The sequence below is a fragment of the Gopherus evgoodei genome, chromosome 10 (genome assembly GCF_007399415.2).
Source record: "Gopherus evgoodei ecotype Sinaloan lineage chromosome 10, rGopEvg1_v1.p, whole genome shotgun sequence".
NCBI classification, from domain to species: Eukaryota; Metazoa; Chordata; order Testudines; family Testudinidae; genus Gopherus; species Gopherus evgoodei.
In genome coordinates, this window is record NC_044331.1 from 28,120,092 (window position 1) to 28,138,475 (window position 18,384).

Below are 18,384 nucleotides of genomic sequence, written 5' to 3' on the forward strand. Positions count from 1 at the left end.
GAAATCTGTTCACCTTCTTCCCTAAGTGCCGTGTGGCTTTCACTGCGCAGATCTCTCATTCAGATAGATTTTTGAATCTGCACAGGCCCAATATGTGGTCAATGTTCAGCTATTATCTAGCTGACACTAGATTTAACATGCATTATTGGTTGCTTATTCTATCTAGCCAGCAGAAAGTGCTTCATTCTCCAAGTTGTATTTATCTAGCATAACATTCTGAAGTGGGCTAACACAATATGAAGTACATTTATATTTTACTGGAAGACTGGGAGCAGATTAAATCATGTGAAGGATTGTTCCACAATGAATTATCCCAGAAAAGGGGCTAAATTAATCCCTAGAAATATTCTAATGTTTTCTCTGGAGCTACATCCCCAATTAATTTTTGCCCACTGTTTTCAAAAAAGAGGACACATCTGCTAAAAATCATGAAGTTTCTGGGCAGGACTCTGCTTCATGCCAGGGGCACTGTCACTAAGAACGTTGCTTCCAAAAAGAAAGCAACATTTTGTATCTTGGTGCATCATTCCTTGGATTTTCCTGATCCCAGCACATCTGGTTTTGCACCAGAGTATGGTACTGAGACTGAACGGTTCTTCTGGGCTGAGGCTCTCATGATGATGGATGAAAACAAGATGCCCATGCTCATTATTTTAGATCTATCCACTACCTGGAGTGATTCTGTTCCTTTCTCTGTGAGGACACTGAGGGAAATGTTGGGTGATCTGCTTATCTCAGCCTTTGCAACAATAACTATTATTTTAGAATTAAAGCTTAGATTCTCAAATACAAGATGGAAGTTTAAAAAAAAAAGTACAGCTTGCTGATCTATCATAGGATATCTCAATTTGATCCTGGGTAGTTGTGTGTTAATTATTCCACCAAAGGCTGGAATATATATTATTATTTGGTTGAAATTACTTTAATTTAAGAGAGTCTCAGTCAGCAAAGAGATAGATGTTAATGTACAGATACAGTGCTAGCCCCACAATAAGGCATTCAAAGGAGTGTGGGTTTCATAGACTGGAGCATATTCTGCTGAACACTTTGCTAGTTCTCTATTCCCATAGACTTTTACTCTGACCTCTGAGGGATTCATAGCAGTGCAGTAGGAATTGATACTTGAGGTAAGTTGAGAGAAGAACATGATAATTCTCAGTGGCAAAAAGTTGGCTTTAAAAGCCTTTGTTCCTTTAAATCTCTATATAAACTGTATATTGCACAGTTAAAGCTACTGGGAGAAACTAGAAACTTTTTCAGGACTTGTGGCTTTTCTTTCCTCCTCTTTTCCCCACCCATGTAGCAAACCACTGTACAGCAATACTGCAATTCCTATAATACTGTACCTCTGCAAAAACTTTTTGAATACCCGTCTGTACGCATAGCCTGCTCTCCTTACTCGAATATTTTCTTTCAGCCCTAGGTATTCCACTTGATGCTTTACCCTGTGGGGAAAAACACAATGAGATTTATAATCCCTTTCTTTTCAGCCTGTTGATGAATGTATGTATCCTTACAATTCTATATTCTGTTTAAAGTCTCTAGTTCTAAACCACATGCATGTGTGTGTGTGCTCACTCACACAAAGTATAGAGGGAATAATAGTCAAACTGTACGTCACTACATGGTGGGATGAAAATGTGGATCCCAGCAAGACTGGGATGGAGTTATTGTAGCTGTTCTGTTCTTTTGCCTTGTAAGTTTATCTCATTATAGTTTTTCCTAGTTTCAGGAAAGATGAGCACTTGATTAAGCCTGTTCTCATTTGTTTAGAGGTCCCTTAACCGGAACTTTAACTTTCCAATTTTACTTCAATATTCTTTTTTCCCTTCTGCTTAAAGTTCTAATGAATAATTCAGGACTTGATTAGTCCACGGTTCTTAGCTCTAATACTTGGCCATAAAAAAAGCCAAGTAAATGCTGATCTACATAAATACCCCAAATACTGAAATGACATTGGAAGGCAAAATGGGAGACTAACCTGTTTTCTTTTATTGTAAATTTTTAACTTTCACCTGCACTTTACATAGCTTAAAATTAAACATAATCTCTTATATTTGGCTATTCAGACTCAATACTATGCAAGAAGGGCCAAGTCTGATGGTCAAAGATCTAAAATAGCACACTTCTGGAGTACTAGGGGCTGGAAAGCAGAGGCTGAGCAGTGTGTCCTGGGTATCATGGCTCCTATCTCTGCCATATTACAGAGAGAAGATTTGTGGCGGGCTGGAAGAGTGGCTGGAGCATGCTCAGCAATCCGAACACTGCATATTTCTAATGGCCACAAGCCCTGTAGGCTGGCACCAGTCCCAGAGGCTGAACTTAACAGCTGTAGGCAGGCTGTGGAGGTGCTCTGTATCTTGTTTATGGGATGAAGGAGAAGACTCCATTCCTCTGACAGCTCTACAGTTCCTCTAGGAAAAGCCCTTTTACTTCAGTTCTCCCCAGGAGCTGAGGATTTCACCTTAAATCTCAAAGTGGAAAAAAGAATGTAAAAGAAAGGGCTTTTCTTTGGGACTTCATTCTCCCTTTCTGGAGCTTGGGAGCATATTTTACATTTTTCTAAATTTAAAAATGAAAGTATATACTGCTAGAGCACTTTTTAAAGCTTAGACATTAATTCAGAATAAGCGACTATCTTTCAGTGAACTTTTGTTGCTGTTGTATGAGTCCCGCTTTACTGCTCTGCATTTCCTTAATTTCCTGAATGTTTATAATTCACATCGGAGAGTTGAAGGAGGTGTGTATTAAACGACTGATTATTTTTTTAAGGTCCAAATCTCAATAGCTTGCAATAAGAAACAACAGGACTGCTAAAGTTTTAAAGTGAATTTAACAAATCACCGCATTAAAAAATGCTTCTTCAAATGATATATATATAATTTTTTTAAATCTTTTGCTTACCATCTTTCCATTCTTTACAAAGACGTATTTCAAATTCTGGTACCTCTCAATCAGTGCTTAATTTGTAGTGAAAGAGGTGCTGGAGCTCAAGCAACTTTTTTACATTCATAACTGATGAAACAAGCTCAAAGGTGCTGGGCTATGAACTGCCAAGCCTAGAGATGCCCTGCACAAATTAAGCACTGCTCTCAATTGTTGCTTCATTGGAGTTATTTTCTAAGTTTAGCTTCATTCCAAGCCTCTAAAGTACAGGATGTTTTGCCCATTGATTTTATTAAATCAAGACATTCCTTTTCTATGACTCACACTATAAAGGGGGATAATTTATCTTTTTAAAATCCCATCTTGTCAATGACAAAGCCCTCTAGTTATTTTTTATTTTTAATAAACATTTATAAAAATGGTTTCCTTAAGCAATGTAAGTTGCTTTTTGGACTTCAAACGCACAGTAAAAAGTGCTGCATATTTTAATGTTAGTGTTCAAGGAACCAAAGTAGGTTTTGTACCCATTCCAAGGCTCCTGGTGCAGTAACAGTAGAGAAATGATGTTCAAAAATATATTTTCCTGTTTATAGCTTTCCCTCCTGTTCACATGTGGAATAATGCAGTGGAACATCAATACAACTCCCTTTTTCTTACTACTCTGCCAGTACCAGTGTCCAGCAACACAACATTTCTTAAACATTTCTTTTTCGTCCTTTTTTCCTGAGAAAAAGACACTCTTAAAAATCTACCTTCAGGCATCAACCTCAGGCAGGGTCAAGGTCTAGGAATTCTGCTAATACAAAAAAATTTCAGGCCAAGCAGCTGTACCAGAATTGAAACAAAAACACATTTTCAAGAAACACCCCAAATTTTGGAATAAGCAATTAACCCTGCTAAAGCTTAGATTTAATACAAGGTCTATCTTAAGCAGAGTGCTACAGTTTCTGAAACTATTCAACTGAAGTACAAACCTGGAGCGACATGGGTTTGTGTAGCACAGAACAACACAGACTTCCCTGGGCAGAGTTTTCTTCTTTAGCAAGACGACAATATTTTTGAAGTCCATTAACATGTTAATTGTAAGCAGATCAGATATGCAGCCACAACAATTTTTCAAATATGTGTGCAGTGGTGTGGTGCAAGAGACTAAATGACCCCAGAAAGATATTCCTTTCAAAGGTCAAACCAATATTGTTCAGCAAAATATCACTGTGGCTCTTTCAACCCATTTGGATGCTACATTTCCAGTGTCACTGAACTTTTCCACAGCAGTAAGATCACAAGACTATGTAAGGAAAACAGCAAAACTAAAAAATCCCTTTGGTCAGTCCCATGAATCTTCACTACAGAAACGAACTGTAGACTACAGTTTTACTTAGGGATATGCATATGAGCAGATCTGCCCTTCCTTGGGGACATCCCTAACAACTATAAAGAATTTCTGGGTGTTTGAGGTTTTACCAGTACAGATAGAATATAACAATAAAATCCAGATTAATGAATGAGAGATCATTCCTTTTAAAAACTGGGAAAAAGTGCTCATAGTTATATGGCTAGATGATGTCAATTTACTTCTGGGGCTGGTAGCACATAGTGTGTTGTATTCTATTTACCTGTACTTCATTGCCAATTACCTCAGCAATGGCAAAACAACACACATCTTTGGAAAACGGGGTCTCAGAGTGTGAGCTCCAGCCAGAGCCCAAATGTCTACCCTGCAATTTTATAGCCCTGTGACCTGAGCCCACTGACCCGGGCCAGCTGTGGCCGTGCCATAGGCTTTTTATCGCAGTGTAGACATACCCAGAGTGACTTCTGCTCAGACTGCTAGGTTTTTAACTAACTAGTAGAAGCTGTTTTTCAAAGCAGCAAACAAAAGTTACAAGATACATCCCATTTGTGTGTAACAGGATTTGGGTGTGTAAATCCTATTGTAATGTTCTGAAAATTTAGCCCTTAATTACTAAGGGAGTGACTTAAATACATTCTGTAAATTGTGATTATCCATAATTGGCTAGGGAAAGACTAAGATTAGCCACATTAATTACTAATGCTAAATCAAACGAAACCACTGTTTTTCCTCAGAGTTTAGGAGAGGCCATAGAGTAAGTGGTTATATGCCAAGTCTGAAAGATTCTCTTGAGTACTGTGTCTCGAGTACCCAGTTCTGTTTGCTGGCATGCAGAGTGATTACAAATGCTCTTTTTCTGCCGCTCAAAGGAAGCCTTGTTTTGACTATTACTTTGGCTCTGCCCATCCCATACTTGGCTAACTCATACCTGCTCTCCTCCCAATCCCGAGGCTTCTTTGTTTCATTGGGCTTGATGCAGCGGATATAGTGAGGTGTACATTTCATCAGGGTACCAACAAGATCATTTGCTTGTTTCTGTGAAATGAGGAACAAAACTTAGACATGAGCTGATTCAGGTAAATTATATAGGATATTTCTTCAAAGTGTCAGTTGTCTACTGATCCACTGACCACCACAGTATCTTTGGACAGTGTACAGCAGGTGTCAGCCACATGTGAGGTTGTCTAGAAGAGAGAGACTCAATTTGACCTTGTAAAAGGGTTACATGGAAATAGTCACATACATGGAAAAAAAGTTAAAATTCACAAGGAGTTTCCATTAAAAATCTCAAAAATTGAAGGCCAGCTGTCAGTAGCATGGAAGCTATGAGTTATTTTTACATTACCAGACTTTTATCTTTCTATTTCTCACTCTTATGTTGTATAACTCTCCTTTTTTGATAGGGCAAAGATAACTCTTCCATCTTATTGATTTGATTTGTAAAATATACCCATTGTAATCTCTAGGCACATGTACACATTGAATGCATTATTAATACAACCAGACTGACTTTACATCCACTGACAAAGTCCACTAACTCCCACTACAGTGAAACTCAATCCCATTGCCAAGCCACCTCCTAAGAAAAGGCTTTAGCAGATATACTGCCATGGTAGAATGCCCTGAGGGTGGAGAGTGAGTTGAGAGTTGATGGCTTTGAAATCATCCTGTCTCCAGCCCCTCACATTTAAATCTTGGGGCTGTTAACGTGAATGCTTCAGCTGATCTTGACAGTCAAGGTGAAATATGACAAAAGGGGCAGTGTCGTTAGACTGATATTGCTTTCTAGACAAAAGTACTAAGATGTATTTGAAAAAAAGTGAGAATTCAAATTATTAACAGATTTCCTGTAATAATACTAACAAGAGATTGCTAACTTCAGATTAGGATCTAAACTCTTCCAAATTTTTGGGACTTTGGGATCTGGGGGACTTAAGTTCAAGCCAATCTTCAAATAATATGCTAGAAATCTGAACACTGAAGCCTGACTCAATGTCCACTGAAGTCAACAGGACACTTTTTATTGATTACAGTGAGCACTGGATCAGGTCCTGGTGTCTTTCCGGGATGTAAAGGGACAAGCTATCTGTAGTTAATTGTAAGACACCAAGCAGCTGTGTGAAGGGGCTCATTTATTATGCACATGCCAGTGCTGCTATCACTGCCACCAATTGCCACTTTAGAAATTCAAAGAAAAGCTGGGCAAAAAGATTCACATAAAGTGAAACTGGCAAAATATAATGTTGTGATGGCTGAAACAAAATTACTTCACAACCGAGCCAGATTTGTAATTTTCTTCTTAATCAAATTAGGAGTTTTGGACAAGGAAAATGAGTGAAAACCACTTTTTTCATTAAATACACACACCCACCCACATGTTATATACTGTATTTGGGGAAAAAATTATATATATGTAATTGGGGGAAAATATAATTTCCAAATGCAATGTATAAGCATGTGTGGGTATGTATATACAGTATTTAATGAAAAAAGTGGTTTTCACTCTTTTTCACTGTCCAAAACTCCTATTTTGGTTATGAGGAAAATTATAAAGTTGGCCTGGTTGTAAAGTAATTTTGTGTACAGTGTGTATGCGAAGTTCCAGCACTCCTTCCCTATGCATTCATAAAACCCAAGAATGTTGCTAATTTGAAGTTACTCCTTTGCGTGTTAGTTGTGCAGAATCTGTTGGGGTATTTTTGTTTTGTTTTTTGACATTTATTGAAATACTGAAGTTGACTGAATTTTCACTTTTATTCTGAAATGGTTACAATGCAAAAACCTGTATATACTTCTCAAATGCAACATTCACCTTTAAACAAAACACTCTGGGACCGATGCTTGGCTGGCGTAAAATGGTGTACCTCCACTGATGTCAATAGAGCTTTCCCAATTTACCAGTAAGAAATTTGGCCTGTTATCTTTGAAGTACAGGCACATTTCTTATTTTGGATACAGTGTAGTTGGGCTTGTTCTCAATAGAAAAATTTATTAAATAATCATAATAAAAGTATTTACCACTCATACAACTAATTTATTTTCCAGCACTGTGCAAGTATTAATGACGAGGTCACAAGGTCTAGCTCATCAATTCAGTTAAACAGACTTCACACAGGGTAGAAAAATGTTTAGTGACTGTTTGTATAGGTGTCTCTGAGATGGGAAATGCGCTTATTTTTTTTTTTTTGGTCCCTCTATCTAGGCTAGGGCATCAGACCCCTTTGAGCCGATCCCATTATTGTAAAAGGAAAGTTTTCAAAGATAAAAATACTAACTCCAAGAAAAATTGCCCCACCCTTTCCACCAGTTATATCCAAGAGGCATAAACTGAACATACCTTAATTTTACTGCCAGCAGTGGTTGGGCGGCCTTTCTTGTCTGCTTGGAGATTTTCAGGAAATAGAGCCTTTATAAAAGGTCTGGAAAAGAATTAGCAAGACATATTGGTATATGAGAACAGGACAACCATGCACTGTGCACACTGCAGTATATCAAGGGATACATGGTAGAAATTGGTGGTTTAGTGACTATGCATGATTATTTACAGTAATTTGTGAATGCAGCCATACCATATCAGTCTAAGATCACATTTTCAAACAGCTTTATCTGCAGACAGTGCTTTTTCAGCGATCCCTTTCACAGACACGTGAATTTCTGAAGGGTCACAAAATCCCAGATTCAAAGGAATATTATGTGGATGGCCTTAATTTTTTTTAAAAGGTTAACATATCAACATTATTAATTAAAATAGACAATATTTAAAAATGCTATTCTGTACCTTTAACCAAGAACCTTTCTTCTGTTGATTTCAAAGCACTTTACAAATCACTGGACTAGATCCTGAAGCCCTTATTCAGGGCTAGATTCTGACCAGTATCTAGCCTGCCCACTGATCATATCTAATCTACCTTTGGCCTGACCCCCCACTGCACCGTGCACCGTGTATAGTCATTCACATCTGTGCAAACTGGCTATAAAATGCTACCATTTTGATCTGGTCGTGTTTTATAACCACTTTGCACAGGTGTAAATGGCTACACATGGTGCAAGGCAGTGGAGAATCAGGCCACCGGCCTCTTGAACCAACATTCTAGTCACCCAAAGTGTAAGTGTTAAACAAGTTTTGTCTACGTACAGCTCACTGCTCTGCATGAGTTCAATCAAGTCCATGAAAAGAACATCCCGATTCCTCTCACAGAATCCATCCATCTCATAGGATACCTGGGCCAAGGTGGAAATCAAATGTTGATGTTTAGTAGAGAACCTGATAATTAAGCAATATTTTAAAACCCCCACGATTTTTCTGTTGATCTGATTTGTGGTAACCAATAAATCTCTGAATATAATTTGCCTCATGAGTTTGTCATGTAAGACTTAGCTGATGTCAGATATGTATTTAGAATATAATGAAAAAGAACATCATGCAGCTGGGTAATGAGATGCAACAGCCTGACAATAAATTTAATCTCATATAAAGAAAAACAACAACAACAAAGGTTCTGCATAATCAGGGTTTTCTGTAATTAAATAAAATCAATAAGTACTGCAGTGTTAAAAAAATCATGAATAGGAGAAATGCAGCAGGACTTAGTACAAAATAATAAACAGAACACCTGCACATTTATTCCAGATTTAAGGGGGACACCATCATTTGACAGCACTTTGTATGCAGTTAGTTTCACTGTTTCTCCTGTGTAATTCACTTCCTCTCTGCTTTCAGTGGGTCTCTCACACTGCCACAGATAATGTCATCTGTAAAAACCACAAAAATTGGCAGACACACTTGGGAACAGATGCGATACCCAAAAGTGATTTTAACTTGATTTTTTTAAACTGACTGGATTTCAAGTTGACTGAATTCCTTTATTTCACTCTTAAAAAAAAAGAAAAAAAAGGAAAAAAGACTCTCTTCATGGTATCTTAGCACTGCAGTTCATAATGGAAACAGTTGTTACTGTCTGTAGGAGAAAGAAATAGGAAATGAGTGTTTCTGCATGTCAAAGTTCTGCATAGTCTTAGTGCCATGTCAAGAGATAGGTAAGGCAGACTGATACCAAAACCCCTGTAGTAATAACCTATGTCAACCAGAATACACGAAATATTCTGCACCTCAGTGTTGTCCACGTGCTACTACAATAAGAAAATACTACGTGCAATCTTGATCTCATTGAAGTCCATGGCTTCACTCAAGGTTATGTTGTGTTCTTTTCAATTGCCTTACAGCTGATGGTTGGTTGCTGATCTTCTAGCCAATCACCCATAGTATGTCATGATAAATAGCTGGACTATATTTTATTTGAAAATGACTTAAATTTAGCTGTTAAGGGTCATTGTGGTTTCCATTGGAAACATCACTTTTCAGAGGCTTATAATTCAGCTGTTTTTATTCATATTGGTCTAAATTCTGGCAACAAGCTGTCAGTCACATGTCAAACTTTTTCTTCTCTTCCAAGAAATATTTTAATATTTTTTGCTTTTTCTTCACACCTTCTAGTTTTGCAAACAGCTAGTCCTTAGACATAATGATTGCTTTTGCAATTATTCATAACATCTTTTCCTGTATATCCATGTTTCATACTTAGCTATGATTCTAATTTTAAGGTTTCCAATGACATTCTCTTTGAAACATACTTTCTATGGTCCTTTTTTTAAAATGTCCACATGAATGCTATTGACTGATACTTATATGGGTTTCTTATTTTTATTTTGTATTTTTAATAACTGATCAAATGAAACTAATGCAAAGGACCTAAATGTAATCAACAAATCAAGGAAATTCAGAGTTATGGCTGCAAATGTGTTTATAACTTACTCCTATTGTGCACATTTGACATATAAGATAACACACTTTCTGAAATCCCTGCAGTATGCTGCCACATTACAAGTTCTGGGCTAGAATCTCCTACTCTTGTTAAGCAGTATGTTACTCCACAAGCAGTCCCACAGATTTCAACAGAACTTATTACAGTGTAAAGGGTCTACTCAGTGTGAGCAAGGGTAGCCTAAGGAAGAAATGACAATCTGGCAGGCTTCTTCCTTGTCTTATCAATTAAAGTATGTCCTTAATCTCATTTTATTTTTTTAACCTAATCTCTCTGATATGCAGCAAAATTTTTGACCTTGAATGATACTGCAAATCTGTAAATATACAAATCAATAACATTTCTAACTAGTGGTTTTGTTGTAACTATTTTATCACAGATGTAAATTGCTAATCTGACTCTAGGACCATTGTCCCTAGTGTGAGAGGAAACAAAAAATTTAAAAAAACTCAAATTCTGTAGAGAAGAAACACAGCAGAGCCTGAGATTTAACCCAGTCTATACTAGAAAAGGCTTGCCAGTATAGCTATAAAAGTAAACCTTCCTAGTGTAGATGGACTTTATACTGGAAAAAGAGTATTTTTGCCATCATAATTTGATTTTTCCCAAATGAAATAAACAGTACTGGCAAAAGCACAGTTTGGCTACTACAACTGCAGCTGCACTAGCGCTTTTGCCTATATAAAAATGTGATTAAAAAGTCCACAACCCTACCAGACAATGGAGTTATACCAGTGGAAAACTGATGGCAGTCAGAGGAGAGTCAGACTCTCTAAATTTTATAGCTGTGCAACTGATAATTTAGTTTTAATCAAGGATTAAAACTATTTCCCCTCCATTTGGTTACTGTGTTTTTATTTAAAAGAAATTAGCATTTAAAAGAATAGGGCTTTTTTCCTTTTAAAAAACTGTTTTTCTGTAGCACCTTTCCTGCATAATGGTGGATGATAAATCCCTGATTCCAGCTGTTGAAATGTTCATGAGTCCCAATCTGCATCTGGAGTTTCTGGAGCAGCGTCTGGTCAGCTCCCTCTCCCACTGCATGCATTGTGGCGCACACATCATCCAGAATGCTCATAATTCCTGGGGGATTCTGACAGGGCAAAGGTAAATGGGGAAGAGGAGGAAGAAAAGTAAAGAAACATATGATATGGTTTCAAGGTTGACAGAGTAAAACACTAGAGCAAATTCATCTCAGGTATAATTTCCCCACAGCCAATAGAGTTATACTGGGGATTAATTTGTCCATTAACATGAAAAAAAAGTCAAGGAAGAATTGGAAGTCCTAGGATTGACTAGACAGCTCTAATGACAAGGAGAAAATCTATTTTTTTTTAGCTTAAAGCTGTCACAAATAGTTATTTTTCTTCCCCCACCACCAAAAACTAACCCACATTTCAAATAAATACTATTAATCTCTATTCCTGCAACTTGACAAACTCAAAGTCAAATCTCTAAAATTGTAGTGTGACACACAACATTATCCTACCCATACGTCTCTTTACATACAGATAAGAGAGGGAACATTGGAAATGCTAAGCATACAGTTCACCATTTCCTCTGAACCAACAGCAAAGTTTGGGCCTTTGTGTGGGGGTGAACAGTAGAGCTGCTCAAACAAACCAGAATTTCTGTTCCATGGGAAATTCTGATATTTTGACGTTTATTTTCATCCCAAGTCAGGATGAAAAGTCTAAATATAAAAGTTTTCATGGAAAAAAGTTCTGAAAAAATTCTATCTGGAAATGAAAAAACACCTTGTATTGGGTCAACATTAATCTCTGCTTTTGCCTGAGCTGTGACAGTGCATCATGGCAGTTGTAGTTTTTGCTCCCTCGTGTCCCATTCTCTTCATGGGCCCAGTTCCCCAACTGGACTACGTTTCCCATAATTCATCATGGTCTCTCCCTCTGACTGAGCCACCGCAGTGCAATGTGGAGTTCATGGAAAATTTAGATTTTGAAGAAACTCCATTTTCCAGCAGGAAAATGTGGTGGCTTTTTTTTCTTCTGACCAGCACTAATTTCAGTCCATCTCTAATATATGTTACCCATATGGAACTAGAGTGTCCCACTTGCTGCACAACCCTGGGCTACTCTTGACAGCAAAAGCACCAAAGAGTCCTGTGGCACATTATAGACTAACAGACGTACTGGAGCATGAGCTTTCCTGGGTGAATACTCACTTCGTCAGATGCTTTTGCTGCTTTTACAGAGCCAGACTAACACAGCTACCCCTCTGATTTTTGACACCAAGACAGTCCTAACAATTAGTTTGGAGAAAAATGTTGTCTCAGTTTCATGCACCAGTATTTGTGACAAAAACTTACCACTTTATTCTCAATGAGGTCACATACTATTTTGTTGTTGAAATAATCTATAGGTGTCCACATAATTCCTTCTTGCACATATTCTTCCTGTGAGATAGAAAGAAAGACTCAAATATTTACTCATTCTATAGGTTTAGTAGTGGATTTAGGATAGTTCACACACAGATAAATTCTATACCATTCAAATGGTTTTAAAAGACCTGTCTATACAGGTGATTGGGAGCTTCTTTTCGATGATCCTGCCAAAAGCAATGACAATAATTCCTGCTGGATAATTTCTATGGGATCACATGGAGGATTCATAGAACTGTGTCCTAAATTCATCTCTTTGAGTCCAGAGTTACCACAGGGATGAATCTGGCCCTTTGAATATAAGTTCAATAACACAGTGGTAATACCTGTGACCAAAACACCAAGTACAACATACCTTTCCCCTGTTCTGATCTCATATGTCTCCCAATATCAGATTTACAGTTACTTTGAGAAAAATAATATTGGGGTACAATTCAACTCTGTATTACATAACACTGACATTGCAGAGGATAAAATCCTCCCTCTTCATCCAGTGCACCTTGTACTGTTCAGATGCCTTAGAGTCCTTCCATTCTCCTCACCCATGACTCAAGCAGTTACTAATCAGAGCAGGATTTTCAGTTAACATATTTATCTTCAACCCACCTTACAAACGCTAACAAAACAAGCTTCACAATACCTGAGACACAGGTGATTGTCAATATTCTCAAGGCTAATTTATAGATGGAGAAACTGAGAGAGAGACGCTAAGGAACAGATCTCTACAACAGCATGTTCAGAGCTGTACATGCAAAAATGCAGGACCAGCTATGCTCCCTCTTTCTGTGCGCAATTCCTGCGATGTGAGTGCAACCAACGCTACAGCTGGTCAAAAACATTTTAATTAAAACATTTTTTATAGAAAAATGTCACAATTTGTAATTGTAACAATTTGTAATTGTAACAATTACATACATAAATGTTCAGCTAGATGCTTAACTAGTCATTTGTGTGCCCTTTTGTGGAAGTGCAATTGTGTATGTACACTTTTGGAAATACTGACCCCAAGTAACTGGCCCAAGAACACTTAGCTGCTGACTCTGGAGTCCTTGGGCGCCAGGTTTATACTTGCACTATTAGACCACACCTCTCTGGGCATATTGCACGCTATTATTGTTTTCTCATGTAGAATTTGATGCTCATGTAAGGAGAAACTTGGCAAGGACATTCCAGGGCAGAGAAAGGCACATGCTTTTAAAAGAGCAGAGAAGTGAGGAATGGGTAAAGTAAAAATAAATGTACAGTCAAATTAACTGAATTCTCTATTTCATTAAAGAATAGAGAAAAATGGGTGAGACAAACTGTTTTTGCATTTAACTTTTAGTGCCATTTCCCACAAAAATGGAGGGATGGAACGAGGCTTCAGTTTTCCAGTTCTGTCAGTGAGTCAGAGCACACAGCACATGTGGTCAGAAAGTCATATGACTGCATAAATACACTGTGCAAGAGACTCACCTTTGTATCATTGTATTGGAAGATAAATGTGTCTGCAACTGATGCTATTTACATTTTCAAGGTTAGCCAACTGCAATGAATTTTTTTTGTCTCGCTTTACAATAAGGCAAATTTTGTTGTCACTGTCTAAAACCTCAGTCCAGCACCAAATGAAAGGGTGACAGCTAACTGAATTTTTAACTCAGAGATTATCAATGTGTAGTTACCTGTTCTGCCTTCAGTGTCAGTTCAATAAAAATCTGCTGCAGTTTTTCATTAACAAAGTTGATGCAGAACTGTTCAAAACCATTTTTCTATAATAAAACAAAGAAAAAAATTACATTGTTAGTCTCATGCTCCACATTCAACAGCTTTTTATTTTTTTTTATAATAAGCTACTTTTGGAGAGATTTTAATGAACATTTTCAATGATGAGCTGGCAGCTGATTTTACAGTTATTCCGTGTATTGTCAGCACTTCAGTGTAAAGGTTAGTGACCTAGATTCTCTGAAGCTGTTTTCAGTACTTCATTTTTATTATGTGAGTTATTACCACTGGGCACTGTAGTTAGTATGAATGCCCAGGAAGCTGACATTTTCCTTTCTTTGTTTTGAACACAGTTAAAAAAAAATCCTCTCAACGTCAGGTCAAATCAGATCCTGAATTTTGCACTCTTACCTGAAATATTTCAAAGCCATAAATGTCTAAGACACCAATGTTATACTCTTCATAGTCCTTCTCCATAGCCTTATTAATGGACTAATAAAAAACAGAGAGAAAAAACATGTTTATACAAAACAAACTACAGTTTAAACCCTTAAGCAACCTGGAACTGAAAAATTTGGGTTGTACAAAAACAACCTCATTATATGCAATGATGTATGAAACTCCTCTTTTCTCCTTGCAAGTGTATTTCACTTTATTTAAAAAGGTAAACTCTGTTGTCAGCTAGCAAATGAGTATTACATTATCCTGTTATCCAAGCAAGTGAGCCTTCAGAACTACTACCTGTAAATCTGTTTCTCATTAGAAAGAGTTACTGGACCATTTAAAAAGAGAAATAAAACAAGAAAACAAGAAATAAAAAGAACTTTTATAAAAGCGCAATAGTTAGAGTTTTGCTGATATGCAAACCTGATTCTTCCCATTAAACTTTTTAAATGTCTGCTTTTCCTTGTTTTGCTCTTTTAAGCTGCTGGCACCAGTGATATCTGCTATAGGCAGTGGGAACTGCCATGGTGAGGTAGTTATAAGAAAATAGGAATGCCTCCCTGGAACAAACCTTTGCTTCAGCTAGCCCAGTATCTTGTCCAATATCTGATGTTTCTCCCTTCCTATTTCAGCCTAGAGTCTCATCCTGAAAAGAGACTACCTTGCACGTGAGGAAGGGAGAAGGAGTAGAACGGTATGTGGAAAGCAGCGAGAATGGGACAATGAAGGGAGGCTGTGACCACTCCCCCTGGGAGTTTCATTACCTGATTGTTCTTCCTTCCTGAGAGTGCCCCACACTATAAGTCACAATAAAGTTCTAAAAGCGTGAGCTGTATTTTGGGGATGGGGGGAGGGTGGGCGGCCGAGGAGAACGTGGTACACCACTTGGGCAGCAGTGACTGGAGGCTGAGAGGCATAATGCACTCACCAGCCGGTTAAACCTTTTGAAAAGATGTAGCATGGGCCTTCCAGCCACTGTCTTGAGTTCCATGGCCATGCCCTTGTTGTGCCATCCAGTGCTGCCACTATGATTATAATGTCCCCAGCTAAATGCTCTAGAAACACAAGCAAGTTAAGGATGTGTACAGTGCAGGAGTACTGCATGGAAGAGCCTCTCCCTTGCCCCTTTCCCTTGCCCTCAGCATTCCTGCTCTAGGGCAGGCACCAGGGGGCTCGTGTGTGTGGAGGGGGGAGGGCATGGAGAGGGCTGTACAACAGTGGTTAGCAATTAACAGCTGTTTAAGGCTTGAGGAAAATGTAGTGCAGTGGGGGAAGGATACAATGGCCAAAAGCAGAGAATTGTGGGGAAATCCCACATGGGATATTTATTCCTTTCAACATTTAACTCTAGTGACATAATCAGAAAAAATTCAACTTACATCCACCAGGTAGTCAAAGATGCGGGCATGAAGGGCTTTGGCTAGAGCATCTCTGGTGTAGCAGGCCTGTTCCACATTAAGCGTCACATTAATGGACTCTGATTTGCCTCCCCACTTACTGTCCATCTGCCTGCTGGTCAGTTTCTCTTTCAGGCGGCTTTGGTTAATTCCGAGGAGGAAAGCAGGGAAAGCCAAAACTGCAAGAACAACTAGGGTTGTTGTTTTTGAACTAAACCAACGGATGGTGATTTAAAGATTTAAAAAACAAGAAAACCCACAAGTATCTCAAGTAGCAGTCAGCAGAAATAAACCTGGCGGGATGTGGTAAAAACAGGACTTCTGGCTCAAAACCTTCTCTAAATCTTCCAAGAAACTATTCAAGTCTTTACACTCAGATGCATCTTAAATAAACTGCACCCCATCCCAAAAAAGTTCTTCAGCTGTTTACCTCAAACCTTAGAAAGTATAAGAGAGTTTTTAAAAGACAGCAGGTGTCTTTATCTAATGCCTGGATAGGGTAGGAATATGGACAATGCCCCAAGCATCTATGCTCTGGCTACCCAAGCCAGCTATGGAGGGAGTTGCTGCTTCACCTCTCATTAATTAAGTTGATAAGATTGCATGGGTGTAACTAGGGGCTATGGCCCCATATTGTTTTTGAAAGAGAAACTGAATTAGCAATCCCAGAGCATGAGCAATGATGTACTGTATTTGGATAAGCAGCTCACTACTCAGTTCACCTTGCAACATCTGGGCCTCAGCCTGTTGCATCATCATTAATCTTGTAACTGTTTCCAGAACTACCTACACTCCTCACTCTCCACTGCCGCATAGTTGCCAACTTCTTTAAAGCTGATGTTTCCCAAGTGCAGCACTCCTGCCACGATCTGTAGTACCAGTGTCTGTTCCTCTGCAAAGATGCCAATCACGTTCATTGCATGCTGGGAAAAGAAAGACATCAAGTAACTAACATTATTCACTACCCATATTGTTCACAAACCATGAATAATTAATTGGAACAAAAAATTAAGTCTGGGATTTTCAAAAGAATTTAAAGCAATCAGGCATCCAAAACCCACTAAAGTTTCCACAGAATTTCATCAACAGGATGGGAGATCTAGCTGAGCTCATCATATATGCTAAAATGAAGCTGTAGCACGAAAGGAGAGACAGATTCTAGGACAACGCTGTATTACAAAAACATTATTCCTGTTAAAAAATAGATGATTTAGACCTAACAGAAGAGAAAACTGCATACTGCATGATTCTAGAATAGTTACATTTTGGTTGGCTTAGGCTGTGCACTTCAGCCAGTCATAAAATAACTGATCTGCAGAATAGTTTTTTATGAAGTATAGTAAATGGTTCTTTTACAAATCTGATTCCTAATCTGTAATTTTTCTTGGCACTTAGATAATGTTTTGCATTAGAAGTGGCAGAGGCATCCACATAGCTAGCCACAGGCACACAGCAAGCCAATATCAGAGCTGGATGCAGAGCCCTGGTCTCCGGATTCTCAGGCCAGGCCTACACTGCAAACATACTTTGGTATAACTAGGTTGTCTAGCAGTGTGAAAAATCCACATCCCTGAGCAACACAGTTATACTGACCTAACCCCTGGTGTAGACAGCGGTATGGCGACGGGAGAGCTTCTCCCATCAAAACAGCTACCACCTCTCACAGAGGTGGACTAACTATGCAGACAGGAGAGGAGCAGCATCTCCACTGAAGCACTACACTGCGCTGTACATGTAGACACGCCCTCAGTCCCTTCCTCCAACCTTCAGCGCATGCTACTATTTGCAGCAGAGAGCTTTCTTTTTTTCAATTTTCACTTCTCAGTGGAAGCCAATCATCGTGCTGTATTTTAATATTTTTCACAATGCACTTTCTCATCTGCTGCTCATTGGCTGATCTCCTTGTCTATTGAATCTGTACCTCTAAAATAAATTTCCAACAAATTCCTGACAAAAAGTACTGTCTACAGTGTGGCTATCTTAGCAGAATTATCAGAGCATAGGCACTGACTTCCCCTCTGCCCCGTGGGAGCTCGATGCCCACCCCCCCACAGCCCTGCCCCTGCACTGCCCTCGCCCCACCTCAATTCCACCCCCTTCCCCAAAGTCCCTGCCTCACCTTTTCCCACCCAGCCCCGCCTCCTCATTCTATTCCCTTCCCCCAAGTCCCCACCCCATCCCGTCTCTTCTCTGCCTCCTCCCCCTAGTGCACCGCATCCCCGCTCCTCCCCCTCCCTCCCAGAAAGTCCTAAGCATTGCCAAACAGCTGTTAGGTGGTGGAGGAAGCGCTGGGAGAGAGGGAGAGGAATGGGAACATGGCTCGGGTGGGGCTGGGGGAGCTGGCTGCCAGTGGGTGAGGAGCTCCTGCTGATTTTTCCC

General features: G+C 38.9%; 1 protein-coding gene across 1 annotated transcript in view; it reads right to left on the reverse strand.

The window, feature by feature from the left end:
• Nucleotides 1-18,384, reverse strand: part of MYO1E (myosin IE) — a 153,409-nt gene that overhangs the window by 51,698 nt on the left and 83,327 nt on the right. Inside the window, 10 exon segments of the mRNA XM_030577662.1 lie at nt 1,347-1,445; nt 5,169-5,275; nt 7,578-7,659; nt 8,376-8,461; nt 10,988-11,155; nt 12,392-12,478; nt 14,125-14,211; nt 14,576-14,656; nt 15,988-16,184; nt 16,796-16,928. Of these exon segments, the coding sequence (XP_030433522.1) occupies nt 1,347-1,445; nt 5,169-5,275; nt 7,578-7,659; nt 8,376-8,461; nt 10,988-11,155; nt 12,392-12,478; nt 14,125-14,211; nt 14,576-14,656; nt 15,988-16,184; nt 16,796-16,928 (1,127 nt within the window).